Below are 16,722 nucleotides of genomic sequence, written 5' to 3' on the forward strand. Positions count from 1 at the left end.
CATAAGATACAAATGAATAAACCTTAAAGTACAAGCAAAACTCAAACTACTTGGAAGAAACCTTCATCTAACCCTAGAATAGGAGTTTAGCCGGCCATGGAAGGAGAGGACTTCAAGTCTTGGATCTTAGCCTTAGAGAAAATTTTCAAGGTCATGCGTTGTCGTGACCATCAGACCAAAAAGTGAGTTGGGCGCAGTTTCTGATACTAATTAAAGAGAAGTATATTCTGCAATCCATTCTGGATGCTACGTCGACGAAATTTCAACAGCTGAAACAACGGGGTTATATGACCATGACTGCTTACGAGGCAGAATTCACTAATCTTGCGAAGTATGCACCGCATATGATTCCTGATGATATGCGGCTCCACAAGATTAGTGAATTCTGCCTCGTAAGTAGTCACGGTCATATAAACCTCGTTGTTTCAAATGTTGAAATTCCGTCGACTTAACATCTAGAATGGATTGCGGAATATACTTCTCTTTACATAGTACCAGAAACTGCACCCAACTCACTGTTTGGTCTGCTGATTTGTTCATCGTCCACCAATGCTCAGACTCTCCCTAAAGTTGCTAGAAAAACCTTTTGATGGTCACGGCAACGCATGACCTTGAAAATTTTCTCTAAGGCTGAGATCTAAGACTTGACAGTCCTTGGATCCATTCCCCAGCAAAAGTCTAAGGTCCCATCTTGAGAAATTCCTGACATTCGGTTCGTCACCCTAGCCCATAGGAAATGGTACCTAAGGCGGAGGAGGAGGAGGAGGAGGAGGAGGAGGAGGAGAAGGAGGTCCCATTCCTGCAGAAGGTGGAGGTCGTGGAGGCAACACATGTTGCTGCAGATTCTGAACCACTCCAACCAGATTGGTCATCATCAACTCCATCCCAGCCATTCTAGCATTGTTATTGTCAACCAGAGGGTCAGTTGGCCCAAGTTCGTTCCTGTTAATGCGTCTAACAATGGAGCAAATAGTAGGATGAATAAAGATAGACTACCAAATAAGGCAACAAGACAGAAACAAGATTCTATAAAGGAAGCCAACTGCTAAAAGTACACTGATAATTGCATGACAGAACATAAACATGTTTAATAAAGTTTAACATGTCGACCCACCTGATAGGTCTGCATCATTCATCTGTGAGTTGTTATCATTATCCTCCGCAGGTATTACGTCCATCGCAGGGACAACTGCAGGTACCACATTAGGTACAGGTATAGGGCGTGACCCGGTTCTCATTTCACCAAGATTTCTATCATCAAAGATGTCATAAATGGCGCTACTATAGTCAAAGAAGTTATCATGTAAATCCATGGCCCGGGTAATGTTCAATTCGGTCTATAAATTATATTTAACCACGACCCTTAACTGATCCCCCTGCAGGGAAGGGTTTTGCTGAGATACCTCTAAAATAGCCCGATTCAACATTTGATGGGCCTCGTTTGTGGTGATGTGATGGTATACGCCAAACTGTAACAGTTCGGCTCAAGGATGTAGTCCTGGAAAGAGATAGATGCGATAACCTCCATAGGCATCCATATGTTCAATCGTTTCCATTTAAGTCCGTAAGATAATCTCTTATCAGCATATTAAACTACCAGGGACTCATGGAAACGTTCACTAACGAAGCCACGTAACAAGTATTGTCCTTAGTGTGAATCTATTGTGAACATAATCCTACAGCTCTGAAGTTTTTAGAAAATATTCTTACAACGTTTTCTTGGGGTTCCTTCTCGGCCCTAGCCACCTCATCGGGTAAAGATGGATTATTAAGATGACGTTTTGCTCTAGACTCTCGAATACGCTTCAGACTCTTCTTCCATTGAGTCTCGTTTGTTTCCGAAAAACGACCACGATCTTTCTTTTCATTAGTGACTCGAGACCTTATCTGTGTCGCTAATGAAAAGAAAGACCGTGGTCCTTTTCCGGAAACGAACGAGATTCAATGGAAGAAGAGTCAGGCGTATTCAAGAGTCTAAAGCAAAATGTCATCTTAATAATCTACCTTTACCCGATGAGGTGGCTAGGGCCGAGGAGGAACCCCAAGAAGTTCATCCTCATGCCTGCAAATTAAACAAAGGGGATCTCTTACAAACAAGATGTGGAAAACTATTAGAAGAACTTAGATGAGCTAATTGGTAAGTGAACTTTACCCAATTGGTAAAACCGAATTTCGTCATTATAATGAGCAATTATACTTTTTCCTTCTAGATGAGATCCAGTAGAAATTTCTCGGCATTAGCATTTGTACGGTTTATACCCAAAAACAAAAAGAATAATGACTCACATCTTTAAAGGAGATTAAGAATACAGGTCTTTGATGCCCTTGGAACTTGTGCTATCTGCCAGATATGTGAATGCTGACAATCAACTGTCATTTTCTTCAGAACTTCTGCATTTCTCAGCAAATATTCTATCACTTCAAACTCTCGGTTTTCTCTACGTAAGTAAAGAAACTCAACTTCCTTGAGATTGAATAACAAACAATGAGGCACTCTCAGAGGTGGGCTCCAGGATTTGGTTGAAGAAAATCTATTTCCCTGAAGATGAAAAGATTTATTTGTTAAAATTAAGCAAATGCAAACCAATGCCAGAACAATCCTGTAATTATTTTCAACATACCTCAAGAACAAGTGCTTCGAGATTAGGCGAGCACCCAAGAAAGTCATTCAGAAAATTCAAGTTGAATCCTCTACAGTTAAAGCCACACAGAAGCCTTAGATGTGTCAAATTCTGAAGAGTATGGAAAGTTGTCGGAACATAATCCGTAATATCAGCATGAAACTGCACCAGTGACAACTTACAAATATTACAACACATGGAATAATGTAAAAACCTGTTAGTCAAAACTTTTCACTCGTGGAGGTGCAGCAGGAAAGTCTTTGTTTCCTTGCTCCACTGACGAACATACATAACATATCTATAATCCATACATATTCAGGGCAAAATGGGGTTTCACATAATAGATAAGTCCTATAAGTATAAACATGAAAAGAAATTCCTCAATCATTGCAAGCATTTTTCGAAACATTTTCTTTCAATAGTAACCAACAGGTGGAAATCTTACCCAAAGAAACTTAACATTTGCAATTCCACGAAGAAGTTTTAGTACGTTGGCTGAATTGATGGGTCTTGAGCCGGACAAATCAATATCGATGCGTGCTTCCAACAAGGATGATAAGTTCACCAATGAAAAACCCTCCGCCCAATAACAGGTGAGATCAAGGTATTCAAGCGTCGGGGTATTAAAAATAAGCTGCTCACCAGGACCTAGACAGGTTACCTCCAGACGCTTCAATGTGGGCACAGAAATGTTCAACACTTCTCCACTCTTCGCATCCTCCCTATGAAAATCCAAATATTCAAGAACAGGGCATCCATGGATGAGCTTCTGAGCTGAATCTCCATTTTCATAAATAATGTCCTCCATCTTAAGAATCTTAAGACTGGGAAGCCAAACCGAAGCAGGAATTTGTAGGGAAACCATTCCTTTCAGCGTTAGATCCACCAATGTTTTGCAAATGAACATTGTCTGAGGCAACTGAATAGGAATCTCTCCACATAATTGTGAGTATCCAAGTTCTAGCTTTTGAACGTTACGCTTTATTGCAATGCTGATCCATGACTTGACAATGCCAATATTGCAAAATGATTCAAGCTTAAGACTGAACTTTTCCAAACATGACACGTTACTGAGAAGCAATACTGTGCTCACGAAATTCCTGAAACTCAAATCAGCCTCAGCTTCTCCAATATCATTAGTAAAGAGTTCAGAATTGTCAAAGTGAAGGCTGGTAATGTAAGTCCAAAGGTACTGATATCTTGTCGATAGAGTGCTGGTCCTAACAGCATATTTCATCGGAAGAAATGAAAGTATGTGGCACAGTATGGAATCTGGTAACATGCTGATTCTATCTAAGCTCCTTATAGTAAATGAATCCATTGCATTCCACCGATGCTCTTCCTGCAGGTTTTAGTGAAAAATCAAACATCATTGTGAATCGTGATTACTAAGTTGTAATAAACCCAGCAGCATCACTTGATTCACATGGTTTTTGTTGCTTTTTTTCACATCGACTTACAGTTCAAAAACAAAAACAGAAAACCAAAAACATATGCCCCCAAAGTAAAGCAACCTCATGTCAATGACTTCTAATTTAATTTCCCTTTTCTACATCAAGAAAACCACCCACACACAATTACAAAACACAGAAGTTAGCCCCCACTCTTCCAATTCTACTACTCATCCTAATTAAACAGCATATCCATTAACAACTGAGAAACAAAAAACAAGAGCCGAGATATATGCTCCTAAAGTGAAAACATTCATTTGGATAACAAAAGAAATACCAACAAAAGAAACCCCCACAAAATTACAAAACATAATCGTTAGTCGAAAAGATGAATTTTATACCAAATTCTCATCCTTCCCAACACCAACAATTTATGTTAGAACTTGTGGCTCATATGTTAATATGAAGAGATACTAAGAAGTTCTAGAAAGAAGCCAGATGCCGGAGCGGAGCGGAGCGAGTGGAGCAGACGTACCCTCTGTTTCGTACTGTGATAATAAGAACAACAGCCGCTCTCTTTCCGGTGGACGTACCGGGCTTTGGGGAACCACGTATATTCTGTGCGTTGATTTCTTTACTGTTTTCTATTCGCATATCGTGTGTGTGTTTTGGTCCTACAATTTATTACTTAAATAATCTATATATCACAACAAGCGCACAAATACACATTGGTCCATAGGCAATTCTCATATTACCGTCATTAGTTTGACCAATTTATAATGGCCTATATAAAACAACATAAAGCACTAGAAACTGCACACTACCTCTGAGTGAATAACCATCATTATCCTGATTAAATACCCAATGCAATTAGATCAAATTGAGTCCTAAACAAATAGCTACATAATCATGGCCAAAAAATTGCAAACTGCTTTTGGTAGTGATTAACTCTTATACGACAAACTAAATTCATGAAGAATGTGGAGTAAATCAAAACTCAGATGACATGCATGGCTCAGCTCAGCAGAGGTCAGGAAGGATTTTGAACAAGATAACTGACTGATAAGAAAAAGAAAGCCTATTTGAAGTGGGTACCTTAGTTACCTATAACAGCAAGGATGAGAAACTAGCTAGGGTAAAACATGGAAGATCTCTTATCCAGATTTCTGCTCCGATTTCCTCCTCTGGCTCTGCAGTGCTGAACAAAACAATCCCGTTGTCGTTGTGAATACATACAAATGAGTTCACGCTTTCAATAAAAGCGACGAATGAAAGCGCGAGAGGAGGAGCGTGGGTGAGGAGGGGGAAAAACAGAAAGAGAAGGGAAAAGCGTGTTTTAGGTTCACGCTTTCAGAATTAACAGGATAAGCAATAAAGTTCAGCTAGAAGCAATAATTAGCGGCCAGAAGCAATATCTAGCGGCCAAGAGTAATAGTTAGCGTCCAGGAGCAACGTCATTTAAATGACAGAAAAGCGAGATTTTTAGTTGCGCTTTTACAATAGTTCGCGGCCAGAAGCAATATTTTGCGGCCAAGAGTAATAGTTTGCATCTAGAGGCCTAAGTTTGCGACTTCGTTTTCCACCGTGCTAGTAGTCGTCGTTGTTCCCATTTCCCCGAAGATTTGGACTCTCTCTCTCAATTCTCTGCGAATTTTGGCCCTCAATTTTCATCCGAATTCTAAAGGATTCAATTTTTTTCATCAATTCTTGTTAATACCAAAGCTATCATTTTTCCTTTCTGGCTTTCTCAGAGTGTTTGGATAAGTTTTTGTGCATGCGAATTTCCAAGTGCAAAAGCCATGCGTTTGATTATCTGGTGGATCTTTGGCTGGTGGATTCTTTCTTTCAGGACGGAGCTCGGTAAGGTAGAAAGCTTTGGGTTTTTTTTATACAGTATCAAGCAGTAAAACCACTTGCCAAATTGTGGGTAGATCGTATGGAGAAGATCGTATTGTAAGTAGCACTGGAACTATATTTGATGATCAATTATTTTACTCATTATTGGCTTGTAAACACCCGTAATTGGTCATTTATAACTGCAGATGTCGAGGGCTAGACCTTAGAAAATCGGATTATGTAATGTGTATAAGTTCTTCTTTTTGCAATGAAAATGATGAGCTGGTTCTTGATGCAGTTTTAATTTAAGGGACTGCTTATGTTCACGGTTTGAAGCATGCCTCGGGCAATTTTGTCCTAATCATGGATGCGAACTTATCGCACCATGTAAGTATTTGTTTTGGTTGCTAATGGCAACTATCGGTTCTATTTTGGTGGGTTGTGTCTGTTTGAGAGAAACTTGGGAAAACAAGTTCATTTTGATGGATATGTCGCAGACTCACCCGATGTCAGGATCTTAAAAATGGGATATTTAGCATTTCTTTTGTTCTAGTTCATTTACGTCTAAATTCTCGGCGAAACCAACCAATCTACCACTGGACTCCTTTTTGAAGCATTTCGATTTATTGATAGCTGAGTTGGACGATGCAATGTTCTTCTATCTTGGCGAGTATGCTTTAAGTACCAAAGATACAACCAATGGATAGTATTTGAGTCCAGATTAAGGGACATGTCAAGGATGTAATGAAATATTTGGTAGGACGATGCAATGTTCCATCAATGCACGCCGTCTTAGGTATTGCTAGTATCCATGGATGCACACAATGATTGTGTTTACATTCAGTGGGAGCAATTCTCTAGCAGGAATGGAGGCTCCTCTGTTTGCCCTTGGAATTCCTCATATCTTGACTTTATTCTCGGCTCCTGATTATGCTCAAATCAAACGTGAAGTCCAACATGTTTTTCTCCTATTTCTAGGTGTAGATAGCACTCCTTCCAATTCCTGTATATCTATTTTAGAACTATTACCTTACCTTGATGGGGGAGCGTCTCACTTCCCATGCTCGCTTATCTATTTAGTGTTTGTGTTTGTGATGAAACAGTTTTTGTATGTTTAGTAGTGGCCTGCTTTCTACCCCATTTTCATAGCATAAAGTTTATTATTTTTATTTTTGAATTGCATCATCTTTTATTGCTTTGCAAACCGTCTTTATCGATATATCACAGGTATTTATCTGATTTAAAATGAGGGAGATGTGAGTGTTTTGCCGAAATTATTTGTTTTTCAACCAACTAAGTGTAACATGGTCATATCATTTGATGTACAAAAATATTAGGTTCCAAACTACTTGGGCTAGAAAGTAAGTTTAACAAGCTTTCTAACGGTTCAAACCACGTCAAAATTGGAGTTTGGGAGTGTCTATGGCAAGACCGCAAAGTTTGGCCGTTTTGTGAACTTCGGAGAATGCGCTTGGGGCTAAACCACGTGCAAATTGGAACCCAATTCCGTTGCTGAAATGGCTAGACTCCATGGAAACCAATTCAGTTGTATACATAAGCTTAATTTGGCGATCTCGCGGTCTTGACCCCCAACAACTATGTGAGTTTGCCTAGGGCATTTGCAATAGCAACCAGCCATTTCTTTGGATGATTACACAAGATTTCGCCAAGGGCCAATTGGCAACTCTGCCACTTGAGTTCTTGGAAAAGACTAAAGAAATGGGTCTGATAGCCACATGGTGCCCCCAGGAGCAAGTTCTTGCCCACCCTTCAGTGGGAGCGTTCGTGAGTCAATTTGGGACTAGCTCAATGCTTGAGAGCATTTGTGCTGGAGTGCCTATGATCGGTTGGCCGTATTTTGGTCATGACCATCAAGTGACCTGCCGGTACAGCTGTAACCGATGGGTTATTGGGATGAAGATCAACGAGGATATAGAGAGGGAAGAAGTGGAAAGCCTAGTTCGCGAGTTGATGGAGGGAGCTGAGGGTAAAGCAATGAAGAGGAAGGCGATGGAGTGGAAGAAACAAGCAGTTGAGGCCACCAGTAAAGGTGGGTCATCGGTGAAAATTTTCAACAACCTTTTGAAGGCATTATCAAGATCACAGAACTTCATGGGTCATCAGATTCTCAGCTCCTTATAAGTTTGGTAGGTTAGGTTAGCCAATGTTACGGCTCTTTTCTTTTCCTGTCGTGCTATGAACTGCTCAATTAGGTTGGTCTTTAGGGGATTAATGGAGGTGCACGTAAACTGGCCACCCTAAAACATCAAAAGGTTAGGTTAGTCAATGATATGTATCCCTGTAATTATGAGTAATGAGTGTTCTTAATTTATTAACAAGCAGAGGGTTCACGTCGCATGATCAAAAATTGAGAACTGAACTATTCTTGGACCAGAAAATTAATTACTCTCTCTGTCCCTATTTAATTGTCCTCTATGGTTTTGCGTGCATTTTCAACGGCTTATATCTATCGACGGATATTGCTAAAAATATGCAATATGGATATAGTTTGATAGATCTCAATTTTTTCTATAAGATAATGATTTCAAAAATATAAAACGTAATATACGTTGAGAGATATAAACCGTTGAAAATGTACGCAAAACCGTAGTGGACAATTAAATAGGGATGGAGGGAGTAAGAAAATGTATACTCTGTATAAAAAAAGGGGGTGATTTTTGCACTTTCCAAATTATTAACCGCACTCTCAAGGGGTGTTGGAAGTGTGAAAATCAACTCCATATAGAATTTTGCACTCTCCTAGGGAGTGCAGTTAAAAATTTGGGGAGTGCGAAAATGTCTAAAAAAACTAAAAATCAGTCCAGGATAAATTTAGCCTTTGTCGCGCCGATGATCTTTGGATCGATCTCTCTTCGGCCAACTTTTCATAAATAAAACTTTAACGTTTTAATTTTTCGTTTGCATCGTCTTTCAATACAATGAAAACCTTATTTATTATTATATAATTGGTCTTAATCTGATTTAAAATGAGAGCGATACGAAAGTTTTACAAAAATAATTTGATTTTTGACAAATTGAGGGTAAAATGGTCATGTATTTTGATGCACAAATTATTTTTCATCAAAACTGATTCAGTAGGAAAGTAGATTGGACAAACTTTCAAATGGTTTAAACCACGCGCAAATTGGAGTTCTAGAGCGTCCGGGGCAAGTCCCCAAAGTTTGGTATTTTTTTGCAGCCTTTCAATGCGCCTAGGTGCCTTTAAATGCGCCCCGGGCGCATCATGAACATGCACAACAAGTCCAACTTTGTAAACTTGCTCCGGACACTCCCAAATTCCAATTTGCGCGTGGTTTAGACCGTTAGAAAGCTTGTCCAATTTACTTTCTAGACAAAGTAACTCCAATCAAAAGTCATTTGTACATCAAAGTAAGTGACCATTTTAACCTTGATGGGTCAAAATATGATTCATTCTGGTAAAATGTGTGTATGTTTCTCATTTTAAATTGGATCAAGACCCATTGTATATCAAAAAATAAAGTTTTTAAAGCACTAAAAGATTGCAGAATCCAACCATAAAAATAATTGCATTTCGTTCGTTCATGAAAACTGGGTAGAAACGAGACAACTAAAAAAATCGTCGAAGCCACTAAGGCTAAAACACGTTTTACGTTTCATTTGGAAATCAGACTCCTAATTCTATGGTATTTCTTCTTTCTTAAGTATTTCACAGTGTTCATAGAGTATCCACACTTCATCAAAGCGTAGAAATAACCGTTTTATCATCGACACTTCAGGAAGTCTTTGCTTCCCCTTGAGTTCCCTTTGTTATGCTTTTTAGCACTGTAATCCCTTTCTTCTTTCTGTTTTGGTTTGAGGCCTGTCTTGTACATGCCAGGTTTTTGTGTTAGACTCTCAAGGATATCCTATATCCCGTTCGAACATGTTTCTTGGTTATTTTCTTTTTAATGAAAAGCAACTTACCAAATCAAACTTGTACTAAAGCTCATTGAGTGGACTCGTGTTGTGCATCGAGGATCAAAACAAAACACTCACACTCGAATTGACGAGAGAAAGTTAATGATTAGTGGATCATACGCAATAATATTAAAAAAAAAAAACTCTCAAGAGGAGCACCCCTCTGAGCTCGACTCCCTCAGGTTATCTCTCACCCTCACCACAAGTCTCGCCTTCGGTGAATCCTGACGATGGAATGATTTCTGATTAGTTAATGAAGTGTGGAGAGCTCTATGAACTTTGTGGACACTCTTACAAAATGAAGGCGTACCCAAGAACAAGGCAAGTATGAATCGAATGGAACATAGAATGTGGAAATTGGCGCAGAAACAAACTTTAGCCTTTGCCGTGCCGATGATCTTTGAATCGATCTCCTTTTAACCAACTTTTCTTAAATAAAATGTTATTATTTTAATTTTTTGTTTCCATCATCTTTAAATACAATGAAAACCTTATTTATCGTTATATAATCTGCCTTAATCCGATTTAAAATGAGAGCGATACGAATGTTATAATGAAATGACTTATTTTTTTGACCAATCGAGGGTAAAATGGTCATGTATTTTGAGGCGCAAATTATTTTTCATCAAAACTGATTCAGTAGGAAAGTAGATTGGACAAGCTTTCTAATGGTTCAAACCACGCAAAAAATTGGAGTTCGGGAGCGTCCGGGGCAAGTCCGCAAAGTTTGGTATTTTTTGCGGCATTAATCCGCCTCAGGCGCAATTCTATGCGCCCAGGCTCCCTTCAATGCGCACCAGGCGAAACATGAACATGCACACCAAGTCCAACTTTTCGAACTTGATCTGAACACTCCCAAAATCCAATTTGCGCATGGTTTGGACCGTTAGAAAGCTTGTCCAATTTTTTTCTTGACCAAGTAGTTCCAATCAAAAATCATTTGTACATCAAAATAAGTGACCATTTTACCATTGATGGGTCAAAATTTGATTCATTCTGGTAAAATGCATGTATGTTTCTCATTTCTATTGGATCAAGACCCATTGTATATCCAAAAATAAAGTTTTTAAAGCACTAAAAGATTGCCGAATCCAACTATAAAAATAATTGTATTTCATTCATGACAACTGGGTAGAAACAAGACAACTACCAAAATCGTCAAAGCCATTAAGGCTAAAACACGTTATACGTTTCACTTGGAAATCAGACTCCTAATTCTAAGGTATTTCTTCTTTCCTTATGTGTTTCACAACATTCATAGAGTATCCACACTACATCAAAGCGTAGAAAGAACCGTTTCATCATCGAAACTTCAGGAAGTCTTTGCTACCCCTTGAGTTCCCTTTGTTCTATTTTTTGGCACTGTAATCCCTTTCTTCTTTTTGTTTTGGTTTGGGGCCTGTCTTGTACATGGCAGGTTTTTGTGTCAGACTCTTAAGGATATCCAATGTCCCCTTGGTCCATGTTTCTTGGTTTGTTTTCTTCTTAATGAAAAGCTACTTAACAAATCAAACTTGTACTAAAGCTCATTGGGTGGACTCGTGTTGTGCGTCGAGGATCCAAACCAAAAACTCACACATGTATTGACAAAAGAAACTTAACTACTAGTAGATCATACGCAATAACATTACAAAAACAAAAAAATCACTGAAGAGGATCACCCCTCTGAGCTTGACTTCCTCAGGTTATCTATCACCCTTAACACAAGTCTTGCCTTGGGTGAATCCTGACGATGGAATGATTTCTGATTAGTTAATGAAGTGTGGAGGGCTCTATGAACCTTGTGGACACTCTTACAAAATGAAGGTGCACCCTATGACAAGGCAAGTATGAATCGAATGGAACTTAGAATGTGGAAATGGGCGCAGAAACATACTTTAACCTTTGTCGCGCCGATGATCTTTGAATCGATCTCCTTTTGACCAACTTTTCATAAATAATATATTATTATTTTAATTTTTTGTTTCCATCATCTTTAAATATAATGAAAACCTTATTTATGGTTATATAATCTGTCTTAATCCGATTTAAAATGAGAGCAATACGAATGTTATAACGAAATGACTTATTTTTTTGACAAAATCAAGGGTAAAATGGTAATGTATTTTGAGGCGCAAATTATTTTTCATCAAAACTGATTCAGTAGGAAAGTAGATTCGACAAGCTTTCTAATGGTTCAAACCACGCAAAAAATTGGAGTTCAGGAGTGTCCGGGGCAAGTCCGCAAAGTTTGGTATTTTTTGCGGCATTAGTGCGCCTCAGGCGCAATTCTATGCGCCCAGCCGCCCTTCAATGCGCCCCAGGCGCAACATGAACATGCACACCAAGTCCAACTTTGCGAACTTGCTACAAACACTCCCAAAATCCAATTTGCGCATGGTTTGGACCGTTAGAAAGCTTGTCCAATTTTTTTCTTGACCAACTAGTTCCAATCAAAAATCATTTGTACATCAAAATAAGTGACCATTTTACCATTGATGGGACAAAATTTGATTCATTCTGGTAAAATGCGTGTATGTTTCTCATTTTCTATTGGATCAAGACCCGTTCTATATCAAAAAATAAAGTTTTTAAAGCACTAAAAGATTGCCGAATCCAACTATAAAAATAATTGTATTTCATTCATGACAACTAGGAAGAAACAAGACAACTAACAAAATCGTCGAAGCCATTAAGGCTAAAACACGTTATACGTTTCACTTGGAAATCACACTCCTAATTCTAAGGTATTTCTTCTTTGCTTATGTGTTTCACAACGTTCAAAGAGTATCCACACTACATCAAAGCGTAGAAAGAACCGTTTCATCATCGAAACTTCAGGAAGTCTTTGCTACCCCTTGAGTTCCCTTTCTATTTTTGGGCACTGTAATCCCTTTCTTCTTTTTGTTTTGGTTTGGGGCCTGTTTTGTACATGGCAGGTTTTTGTGCCAGACTCTCAAGGATATCCAATGTCCCCTTGGTCCATGTTTCTTGGTTTTTTTTTGTCACGCCCCAAAATGAGAAGTGTCCGGCCATGAACCACAAGACTAAAGCTCGTAGAACAAGCAGCCTAAAAAGAAATTTTATAAAAACTCTCAAGCCTCCAAACAGACATTCATTTTTTTTTATTCAGAACATCCCCAACCAATAAATTCCACAAAAAAAGAATGGGGTATAAACATCCCATAAACCAAATAATATCCAGTGATTCAACAGTAATAACGAAATCTAGATGTCTAACAAAATGTTTCAATGCGGAAGCGATGAAAAAAAAGACATTAAGCTAGGATGAGACACCCTAAGGAGGTCAACAAACGAAATCTCCAAGATGCCGCCAGAGTCCTTGCCTAATTTCCCAACTTGCCCGAAAAAGAAGTTGGAATAAATCCGTCAGCTGACAAGCTCAGTGAGTAGTAAAGCATGCATAATAATACAGTTCTAAAACATGGCTAAAAATAGATTATCACGATAATGTATTTTGGCATACGAAGGTGTGCATTAAACCAACAAATTTTGGCCATAAATCATTTACCAATAAATCTCAATGGTGATCACAAACCAATCTCTAACAACAATGGGGAACCACAACCAATATCGATAGAACCAAATGCCAGTGTATAAATGTCTCATAATTGGATCCAATATCGTATCTTTGAGTCACCACGAGTAGGCAGCCCGTGGAACTTTTCCCGAAGAACGACCTGGCAAAAGAAAGCCGTTGAGCATTAGAGTCACCGGCCTAACCCGGTCTCTTCTCTAATGGCCAGAGTCACCCGCACACAGAGGATTAATTTCCCTGGACTTTCCAAAATATGTTCCCAACAGTATCCACAAAGTTCTCACCAAAAAGATTTATTCAAACAATAAACGATTTCACAAAACTGCATGCCAATTCAATATAAGCAAACATAAACAATTGTGTGTTTCCGATTTCAATCATAAATTTTCTAAACAATAATTTAAGGGACACGGGGAAGTTCGCAAGCATGTAACATGCTTAACCACTCACCTGGGCCAAAAGTAATGCAACTCAAATCGCGCAAAATGAGCTAACCTGAACAAAGAATCGTATAGAAATATAATTATCACTAACTGGGTCATCCTATCAATAGCAATGAAAGACCACCCAAGAGATTATTTAACTAACCTAGACTAATTACCCAAACCACTAGACAACTAGCAACCCAAAACCTTAATTTACTATACCTACAGCAGCCACCAAAATCCATCCACGGAACCTCCAAGGATTTCTTTGTTTTCCAAGAACAATACCATGACACCACCTGTTACCCCTTTAAAAAAAAAACTCACCTTTGTTCACCAATAAATCATGTATAAAGAACAGGTACTCATATCAGTCCAAAACCAATATTTATTCCGAAATCAATATTGCAATTGGTATCAAAATTATTAAACTAAGAATCTCCCCAATACCTAAAACAACTTCGAAATCCCTACGCACAACACTAGATCACCACGTGCTACCACCACAAAGCCATGCAGAGTTCTCTCCAACCCAAGTTTTCCATGACTGTGCCAACCAACGGAAAAGAAAGAACAAATTAAGAATTTAGCAATAACCTTAGAAGATCACCTTAGATTCCAGTGTGCGGCTCTTTCTTTTCTTTTCTTTTTCGTTAGAACGTCAACTCCAATGTAGAACCCTACTCAGCGTATAACATATAGCTTTAAGTATTACTCTTAAAACCACCCACTACTCACACTGCACGCTAAATTATAGCTATTTAGTTAAACAAAATATCTAAATTCTAACTGAGGTAAAAACTAAATTACTATGGTTAATTAAGCTCATACCCTTGTAGTTATAATATCGATAGTTGCACCCGTTGCACACGCAAAAATAATTAATTGGGATCGACCACACAACACCCAATTATTAAAATGGCAATATAATTAATAAATTAAATAAAATTCTAGGCCGTAACATCCTTCCCCCCTTAAAATAAATTTCATCCTCGAAATTGCATACTAACCTCATTCATACAAATGCGGGTACTTCTCGCGCATCTCCTCATCACGCTCCCAAGTGGCTTCTTCAACCGCATGGTTGCGCCACAAAACTTTGACTAGTAGAATCGTTTTGTTGCGAAGCACTTTCTCCTTCGTATCAAGAATCTCAACGGGTTGCTCATCATAGGTTAAATCATCCCGAACATGAAGTGGTTCATAATCAATAACATGGGATGGACTATGCTTCTCAACATCGACACATGAAAAACATTATGAACCTTAGCCAAATTAGGCGGCAATGCCAAACAATAAGCCACCTCACCAATCCTTTCCAAAACCTCAAATGGCCCAATATAACGAGGACTCAACTTTCCCTTTTTACCAAACCGAATAACTCCTTTCCATGGGGACACCTTAAGAAACACCATATCTCCAATTGCAAACTCCAAGTCCCTTCTACGATTATCCGCATAACTTTTCTGTCTACTCTAAGATGTTACAAGTCTTTCCCGAATAGTGGCAATATTTTGGGTTGCATCCTCCACCAAGTCAGGTCCTAAAATTCACCTTTCTCCGAGCTCATACCAACAAATAGGGGATCTGCATTTTCGTCCATACAAAGCCTCATAAGGTGCTACTCCTAAACTCGAATGGTAACTGTTATTGTACGCAAATTTCATCAACGGTAATTGATCATCCCAATTTCCTTTCCACTCTAAGCTACATGCTCTCAATAAATCTTCCAAAGTCTGAATAGTTCTCTCACTCTGACCATCAGTTTGTGGCTGGTAGGCAGAGCTAAAAAGTAAATGAGTACCCATCGCAGCCTGCAATGCACCCCAAAACTTAGACATAAAACGAGGATCACGATCTGACACAATCGATACAGGTGCGCCATGGAGTCTAACAATCTCCTTCACATATAACTGCGCCAAACGATCCAACTTATATGTCATGTTAGTAGCAATAAAATGAGCGGACTTAGTAAGTCGGTCAACTATAACCCAAACTGCATCGTGCCCACTGCTCATACTAGGCAACGCAGACACAAAATCCATAGAGATATGATCCCACTTCCACTCAGGTAACGGTAAAGGTTGAAGTTTTCCTGCTGGTTTTTGATGCTCTACCTTAACCTGTTGACAAATAAGACACTGCGCCACATACCTTGCAATGACCTTTTTCATTCCATTCCACCAAAAATGCTCTCGTAGATCCTTATACATCTTAGTGCTACCTGGATGAATACTATATCTAGAACTGTGAGCCTCAGCCATAATCTCTATCCTCAAACCACAATCACCCGGTACACAAACATGATCCCCAAACCTAAGTACTCCATCCTCACCCAAGGTAAACCCTCTACTTTCGCCCTTCAACATGCCCTCCAAAATTTTCTTACACCAAGGGTTATCTTGTTGAGCTACTCGAATTCTATCCAACAAATTTGGTTTCACTATCAACTGACTGCATATAGCACCATCTCCATGTCGTACAACCTCTACTTGCAATCTTCTAATGTCCTCTATCAAATGCGGTTGAACTGTCAAAAATGCCAAACTACCCCCCTGATGATTTTCTACTCAATGCATCTGTCACTACATTCGCTTTTCCCGGATGGTACAATATACTAATGTCGTAATCCTTCAACAACTCAAGCCATCGCCTTTGCCTCAAGTTAAGTTCTTTTTGAGTGAAAATATACTTCAAACATTTATGATCAGTGTAAATCTCACAAGTCACCCCATACAAATAATGTCTCCATATCTTAAGTGCAAACACAACTGCTGCCAACTCCAAATCATGTGTCGGATAATTTCTCTCATGCACCTTCAATTGATGAGAGGCATAAGCTATCACTCTATCATTTTGCACAAGTACACAACCCAAGCCTTGGAGAGATGCATCACTGTAAATAACAAAGTTACCACCATCTGTCGGCAATGAAAGAACAGGTGCCGTATTCAATCTCCGTTTAAGCACAA

At 38.9% G+C, this 16,722-nt stretch overlaps 3 protein-coding genes across 3 annotated transcripts; 1 reads left to right on the forward strand and 2 right to left on the reverse strand.

Moving 5' to 3' along the window:
* Positions 1-743: 743 nt before the first annotated feature.
* On the reverse strand, positions 744-1,313 carry LOC131331921 (uncharacterized). Its single transcript, XM_058365888.1, has 2 exons — positions 1,111-1,313; positions 744-954 (listed from the first exon to the last, which is right to left on the reverse strand). Exons 1-2 carry the CDS (start codon positions 1,311-1,313, stop codon positions 744-746), a joined length of 414 nt encoding a protein of 137 aa, XP_058221871.1.
* LOC131316824 (F-box/LRR-repeat protein At3g26922-like) lies at positions 768-5,255 on the reverse strand. Its single transcript, XM_058346279.1, has 5 exons — positions 5,108-5,255; positions 3,067-3,963; positions 2,622-2,783; positions 2,287-2,539; positions 768-894 (listed from the first exon to the last, which is right to left on the reverse strand). The coding sequence occupies exons 2-4, from the start codon at positions 3,940-3,942 to the stop codon at positions 2,291-2,293; spliced, it is 1,287 nt and encodes a 428-aa protein (XP_058202262.1). The 5' UTR covers positions 3,943-3,963; positions 5,108-5,255; the 3' UTR covers positions 768-894; positions 2,287-2,290.
* Positions 5,256-6,672: 1,417 nt separating this feature from the next.
* On the forward strand, positions 6,673-7,990 carry LOC131331928 (7-deoxyloganetin glucosyltransferase-like). The gene is made up of 2 exons (XM_058365897.1): positions 6,673-6,956; positions 7,477-7,990. Exons 1-2 carry the CDS (start codon positions 6,673-6,675, stop codon positions 7,988-7,990), a joined length of 798 nt encoding a protein of 265 aa, XP_058221880.1.
* Positions 7,991-16,722: the final 8,732 nt, after the last annotated feature.

This window comes from Rhododendron vialii, chromosome 1a, assembly GCF_030253575.1.
Source record: "Rhododendron vialii isolate Sample 1 chromosome 1a, ASM3025357v1".
NCBI lineage: Eukaryota > Viridiplantae > Streptophyta > Magnoliopsida > Ericales > Ericaceae > Rhododendron > Rhododendron vialii.